The sequence below is a fragment of the Pimephales promelas genome, chromosome 20, assembly GCF_988280905.1.
Source record: "Pimephales promelas chromosome 20, fPimPro1.hap1.1, whole genome shotgun sequence".
NCBI classification, from domain to species: domain Eukaryota; kingdom Metazoa; phylum Chordata; class Actinopteri; order Cypriniformes; family Leuciscidae; genus Pimephales; species Pimephales promelas.
In genome coordinates this window covers 9,282,450-9,290,000 of record NC_142788.1, presented here as the reverse complement: position 1 = coordinate 9,290,000, position 7,551 = coordinate 9,282,450, and the positions used below count along the sequence as shown (strand labels likewise).

The following is a 7,551-nucleotide window of genomic DNA, read 5'->3' as shown; positions in this document are numbered from 1 at the left end:
TACTCGGTCACAATAGTGACCGGTGGGAAACAACAGTCAGAATTCATTCAAATTCTTCAATTAGACCTATTGACACAATTCATTCCAAGACATCCAATATCTGGTTTTGTCATTTCATGAAGGAGGCTTAGGGCCAATCCCAATTCTACCCCTTACCCCTTCCCTTTCCCCTAGCCCTACCCCTTCGCCTTCCCCTTGACCCTTGAAACAGAGTGGCAATACGTAGCGGTGAAAATATTCCCCTAAGAAATGGGACACCACTACGCCTCCGTTAAACGTCATTATAAGTCGTCGCTAGCGCCTACGTCACAGGAGATGCGCCGATGTTTATCACAACTTTCAAGATGCCGTCGACACCTCAGTCGCGTGGGTTACAGCTATTTTCTTGCATCTTGTGAAGTTAGCAGGAAACAACGGAGACGACGAAAATATGTTGCGGGACTATCGTTAGCAAACTACAGTAATTTTAGCGAATTTTTTTTACAAACGATTCTGTGAAGAAACTGACCGTAAAAATGAACACAATATTGAATGTAACATAAAGCAAATCATTGTTTGTAGTTATAATACTTATTAAAGCCACAAATACTTACATTTATGGGTCTCCTTTTTCGCTTGGGCAGCCATTTTGCGTCTGTAGCCTGGGTTAGCAGTGACACTTCTCATACCCCTTTCGTTTGAAGTGTGCTCCCGAAAAATCTTCGTTTGAAGGGCTATCTGGCCCTTTCCCCTAGCCCTCCCCCTCCAACCAAAAGAGAATTGGGACAGCCCTACCCCTTCACGTGGATGCGCAAAACGGAGGGGAAGGGGAAAGTGAAGGGGTAAGGGGTAGAATTGGGATTGGCCCTTAGTGAGGTGAAAAGGTTGTCATGTACAAAGTTACACCCTGGAGGAACTTCCGCTTGTTCGGCTAGACCCCATGGGCTAGCTAGACCATGTCTACACTTGGGCCCTGTCCTAGGCCAGTTTCAGGGAGATCTGTGTGGACTCATTCAGTACACTGAAGATGGGCCGTACATTGTAGAAAGGGTTGTTTGTGGTCATGTGTGGGGCACACCAATTGGTTCTCATGAACATCTGTCCAATCCTCCAGATGGTTCACCTCTGCATCGCCATTCAATAGTCTACCTGGCCAATGGGCTGTTTCACCCTGGTACTCCCGGTACAGTCACTTTCAATTTGGGGTGGGGGAAAGGGGGTCACGTACGTCCAGAACGTCCAACCAGTTGAACGTTTTTGGGATACTGATAACTACACTGAACAAAATTACAGTGTTGTGTACTCAAGACTCTGACTCGGACTCGGTCTCGAGTCCATATTTTAATGGTCTCGGTCTTGCAATGGACACGTGTGCATTTTGACTCGGAATTGACTCGGAATCGGACTTATTCCCGAGTCCACTCGAGTCCCATTCAAAATACAGTATGTCATGATTATTACTGTATGTTAATCAGTGTTGTAGTCGAGACCACCTCACTCGAGTCCGAGTCGAGACCGAGACCAGAGAGAGTCGAGTCCGAGTCAAGACCGAGTCCATAGAGAGTCGAGTCCGAGTCGAGTCCGAGACCAGAGACGGTCGAGTCCGAGTCGAGACCGAGACCAGTGAGGGTTGATTACCTAATTTACTTAGAGAAATCCTTTTTTTTTTTTTACTAAATTTACTTAGAGTTTAAAAAATATGATCAGTTTAGGGTAAAAAGGCCACATAGTAGGTGGTGTTAAAAGTAATTTTATTACAATTTGTCATGCGCAGTTGCGCACTAGAAAATCACCAATCACTGGGCGTGTCAATCAATTTAAAGAAATACTTTATTAACAAACATTAATAATCATGAAAAATATTTTGAATTGAACTCGAGTGGACTCGGGAATAATTCCGAGTCCTAAAAAAAAAAATGTTCGAGTACGAGTCAATTCCGAGACCAAATGCACACGAGTCCATGACAAGACCAAGACCATTAAAATATGGTCTCGAGACCGAGTCCGAGACGAGTCCGAGTCTCGAGTACTACAAAACTGATGTTAATATTTCTTTAAATTGTATGATTGAAACGTCAACGTGAAAGGACCCAGGTCAGATGTGATGTGGAGCCTCTAGCTCAACTATGTATCGAAAATGTCTGCCTTATCATCCAGAATTCAGTTTGCATATAAGAGCCACACAGAATTCGTGTGCAGTTATGTTATGTTAAAGAGCAATATCTGATTGTAATAATTTTAAGTCATAAAATTACCACTACACCACTATGTGGCCTTTTTACCATTACAGTGTACATGATTCCATGGTATATTTGGTTTACTGTTTGAGTATGGTGCCAATTTATTGTTACCACCAAATATTTTACATATTCTTAAAGATATCTTTAAGTCTCCAACCTTAGCTTATCCAACTGTGACGCTGTGCGGAGAAACAGAGCTGAGGCTCGGTCCAAACGCAGTGTCGCTTTATTAACAAACTTGAAACAAGACACAAGACTAGAAGCAGGACTCGAGAATCATGAAAGCACCAACGTAACACACATAAATTCAACAACCAACAAAGACAGGGCAGAAACACAGGGCTTAAATAATCAAGGACAAACGAGCTAGACAAGATAACAAGGGGGCGTGAGAAATGAGAAACACCTGGGATAAATAATAGACGGGCAATAACTAATAACGAAAACACACAAAATCACTACGTGACACCAACCTCTCTGGTCTTGCCTCGGACCAGACACTCTTTGGTCTCGGTCTCGACTCTGACTCGACTCCCTTTGGTCTTGGTCTCGACTCGGACTCGACTCCCTTTGGTCTCGACTACAACACTGCAAAATAATAAAAGCAATACTTTTGTTTTTGCCCCCATTTTTCATGAGCTGAACTCAAAGATCTAAGACCTTTTCTATGTACACAAAAGGCATATTTCTCTGAAATATTGTTCACAAATCTGTCTAAATCTGTGTTAGTGAGCACTTCTCCTTTGCCTAGATCATCCATCCTCCTCATGTGGCATATTCCGTGTAGAATTGCCAATACCTGCCAATGCCAGCCAATACCTGTGTTTTCAATGGAAGCACTGTGTTATATACGTAAACAAATTTACAAGTCTTACTAGCAAAATATGTATGCAGAAGTATAAGTTATCAAAATATATCAGTAGTAGACCCTTTAAAGAATATATGTACAAAATATGATAGTTCTATCTGTAAATTAAGATGTTTTATATACTACTTTTTGTAGTAGTCAAAGGAAGACATCTTCTTCTAAATGTGCAAGCAGGAAGTGAACTTTCAAACTAGTCACATGACATTAATTGATTTTAATCAAGACAATGTATTTTGTCATTTAAAAGTTGAATGTCTTGCCCAAAGTCAATAACAACATTTGTAGAGCTTCCATAAATAAGAACAAACCTGCGGTGGGATTAAACGGGTTAAGACATTACTGACTGTGTTTACTTGCAAAGATGGTAATTTTGACACATACAGTAACTGTTCAAGCCAAATTAGTCTCTCTTTGCTTAGTTCTTATTGTGTTTCAGGGGTTTTAAATCACTAGTTTCTAAACATCAATGATTAAATACACATAAGCTTTTGTGACAGCACAGTCACATGTACATTTGTAGCGGTTAATTGTGTCCACGGGTGTATCATCCACCCCTAGGATAGTGGCATTTCTTGTTTGTTATATTTAAAGGACCCACCAAAGCGCGTCCATCTTGTGGCCTCCAAGTGTGTCCCGGCCGGCCCTCTGGTTGAGATCCACTAATATAGGATATGGATGAGTTTGTTTTTTACTACAAATTTGACTTTTGATCTTTAAGTTTTCATAGCTCAATGTTTACCCGTATTCAGCAGAGCTTTCTCAACATTCTCCCAAGGAAGGACTGCAACAGAAATCTCCAGACAAAACCAGACAGCCTGTAAATGTTTTCTGTACAGATGAACCTCTCAACCTGTCCAGTAAACCTGCAAACACCACACACACCACTGAGGCCAATGGAAAGATTCCAGGTGCTCACGCATGTTGTTGGAGACATCAACTATGGCTGATATCATTTAATAATATCCAATCCCTGCAAATGAAGAAACAAAGAATACAAATTACAGTGTGTCAAAAAGCACAAAGTAACATGACCCTTCCATCCTTTCATTAGACTGCAAACTGTTATGGGACTATGTGTACCACCTGCTGTCGGACAGTCGGTATAAGGCCTTCATACGCTGGGAGGAATCGGACTCCATGGTCTTCAGAGTGGTGGATCCCAATGGACTGGCACGACTCTGGGGCAACCACAAGGTACTTTAACAGGAGACTCTTCTGTGTTGTTAAGCGTTATTGACGATAATCGAGATGGTTCTCACTGCAGAACATGAAATCCACGGGGAGGAGTCGGATTCAGATACATACACCCACCCCAAATCCCTAAACCCAACCCTAATCCTACCCATCTCCACCCCTTGGATCTTGATCCGAATCCTCCCCATGGATCTCATTGAGGTGCTACTGCAATAATCGGCTCTGTTTGTTATTGCAGAACAGGGCCAATATGACCTATGAGAAAATGTCTAGAGCATTGCGCCATTACTACAAGCTCAACATTATCAAGAAAGAGACGGGGCAGAGACTGCTCTTCCGGTAAGTGGAGTCATTTGAAGCACATTAGTATTTGTTTGTTCTTGCTCATAAATCAAATGTCAGAGTCGACTTATGTTAGTTGTTAGTTGATGGTGATGGTGATATAATTCCTATATACTTTCATTTGAGTCATACCCTTTGTAACAAAGAAGTGTAATTGTATTGAATGTGCATTTGTAGTGTACTTCAAGTTCATTTTTAAAGGGTTAGTTCACCCAAAAATGAAAATTCTGTCAGTATTTACTCACCCTCATGTTGTTCCAACCCCGTAAGACCTTCGTTCATCTTCGGAACACAAATTAAGATATTTAAGATATTAAGATCACTCCTGTATACTAGCCCATAGGCTTCTTGAGGGAATGACAATTGCTGGCCCTGAAAAGTCATTAAAGACATTGTTAAAATAGTCCAAGTGACTACAGGGGCTCAATCTTAACTTTATCAAGCAACGAGAACACCTTTTGTGTGCAAAAAACAACAAAAATAACGACTTTATTTCAACTATTCGTTTATTTCTCTCTCTGCCTCGAGTCAGGTTACTAGTTTAATAGCGCAAGCTTCTGTTATTGTACGTCACACGCATCACACACATGACCAGCGTCGGCCAATAGTGAGCCTACGTGTGACGTAGCTCTACGCTATCACATACGTTAACTGACTACAGGCCCATAGAGAAGTAAACATTTGAAATAAAGTCGTTATTTTTGTTCGTTTTGGCGCACAAAAAGTATTCTCGTCGTTTGATAAACTTAAGATTGAGCAACTGTAGTCACTCTGACTATTTTAACGATGTCTTTAATGACTTTTAGATGCCAGCAAGTGTCATTCCCTCAAGAAGCCTATGGACTAGTATGCAGGAGTGATCTTAATATCTTAAATTTCTTAATTTGTGTTCCGAAGATTAACGAAGGTCTTACGGGGTTGGAACAACATGAGGGTGAGTAAATACTGAGAGAATTTTCATTTTTGGGTGAACTAACCCTTTAAGGTCACCATGAATTCAAAATGGAAAATTCTTATTTTTTTATGGAATATTACAGTGTTTAATATTTCAGTTTACACTCTACATTATTTTAAAATCCCCCTGCAGTCAATTATTTCATCCCTTAAAACATCACTAAAATTATGCATTTAAAAGTTTAGAGCGTTTTTAGGGGGACTATCTTTGGTTCACTGCAGTTTTAAGGAGAAAAGCCTCAGCAATGGTGTCGACTGATGAATTTGCACATGATTTGTCTTAAAACATATTAAAAACACCATATAGACACATAAACAACATTAAAAGCTTGATTTTCACCACAAGGGAACTTTAAAGTGTATTATTTTTGTATAAATTGTATTATTAGAAAATAGTCCCCATTCATCCATATCCGTCAGATTTAATAATTTTATTATAAAATGTGGAAAATAGTACAAATTAAGAGTGAGTAAATTTATATACACTTTAAACAAAATACTTAAAGTAAGAAATTTTTTTAGACAAAGTAGTAATTCACTAAAATGCAAAGTAAGTACAGTAGATTTTTGAACTCACACAAGAGGGAGCTAAAACTGCTAATATTGTTAAACTACTGTAGGCGTGGTGTTCTCCAAAAGGAAAATGCTGTCCTGGTCACACTTCATGATTTTAGTTAGATGTATTCCTGGGTCCTGGAACAACAGTCCTGTCTGAAAATGTAGTCTTAACCCTATCCCTACCCCTAACCCTAACATTACCCATAAGTTATCCCTAAAACCAGAGTGAAATGACGGTGAATAACACTGATGTAGAAGCACCTAACCGTGGCTGTGAGCCTTAACTTGACATAAACTGTAAACTGGTCCCTCAAATCTGATTGTTTTATTGGAATGTTGTTCCAGGCTCAACAAAGATGTTGAACAAGGAACATGTTACACATGCAGGTGAAATTACATTTTGTTGTTCAGTCACTAACTAAACTGGCCCTTGGTCTTCCGCAGTTTTCTCAAGACGCCTGAGGAAATAATGCAAGGCAGGTCGGAGCGTGCTGAACCGCCAGAGTCTCCCGATAGTCCCGCGTCCCCTGACTACAGAGAAGACGCTCTGGAAGTATCACCTGTATCGACCCCTACCACCCCGAGTCCCAGCTCTGACCACAACTTCAGCATATCGCCAATCCCATGACACTCACTTCTGCATTAATAAACCTGGCCTTTTAGAATGGGAGACCCCAGAGCCGGACGTCAAATTCAGAATGATGTGAAATACAGACTGCCATCTACATCCCCAGAGATTGCTGATATCCTGTCGAGGAACCATTGGAATATTTTCGGAGATGCTAAGTTTAGGTTTACTTCACACAGTTTTGACTCAGGGTAGTTTATGCAGTTGTTTGCTGTGAGGATGTGTTGAAAACTACACGAAATTCATCAACGCAACAATCATGATTGATTCTCATAGTCTCGTTGTCAAGTTGATATGAAAAACGTTCTCAGGTTGCAAAACTATGCAATGTTATTTTTTATAGATTTGTGAACTGTACTGCATTAATTAATCAAACGGCATTAATAATATGGGTGACACTTTATTTCACAGTCCTATTCCACTGGAATATACTATGTACTTATAGTAATTTCAGGGTAATAACTAAGTACTAGTCCTGAACCTACACCTAAACCTAACCTTAACCCATGTAGCGACTTTATATTCCCTAGTGCTTCCTTAGGTAAGTACACTGTAATTACACGTAAGTGCACATACTGTAAAATAAAGTGCATCCATAATATGTACACTGAAATCTGTTTTCATGAATTCCCTATTGATGCTATAAAGGTAACTGACAAATTAGATGCTCATACTTTTTATATGTATATTTAGGTTAAAATAAATATGAATGCTGAAGGGAAAGTTTGTATTTTGTGAAGTTTTATTTTATTTTTAAGGCTTTTTTGGTAAAAAGTAAATACGAAAAT

The 7,551-nt window shown here is 39.8% G+C and overlaps 1 protein-coding gene across 5 annotated transcripts in view; it reads left to right on the top strand.

Moving 5' to 3' along the window:
- The window catches only part of etv7 (ETS variant transcription factor 7), a 13,119-nt gene extending 5,645 nt beyond the window's left edge, over positions 1 to 7,474 (top strand). For 2 of the 5 annotated variants that reach the window (XM_039681330.2, XM_039681327.2), the window contains exons 6-10: positions 3,679 to 3,735; positions 3,837 to 3,995; positions 4,139 to 4,281; positions 4,520 to 4,620; positions 6,580 to 7,474. In XM_039681330.2, coding sequence (XP_039537264.2) covers positions 3,679 to 3,735; positions 3,837 to 3,995; positions 4,139 to 4,281; positions 4,520 to 4,620; positions 6,580 to 6,763 — 644 coding nt within the window. In that variant the 3' untranslated portion in view covers positions 6,764 to 7,474. The remainder of the gene's footprint in view (positions 1 to 3,678; positions 3,736 to 3,836; positions 3,996 to 4,138; positions 4,282 to 4,519; positions 4,621 to 6,579) is intronic. The other 3 variants (XM_039681329.2, XM_039681332.2, XM_039681328.2) reach the window with 3 other exon arrangements.
- Positions 7,475 to 7,551: the final 77 nt, after the last annotated feature.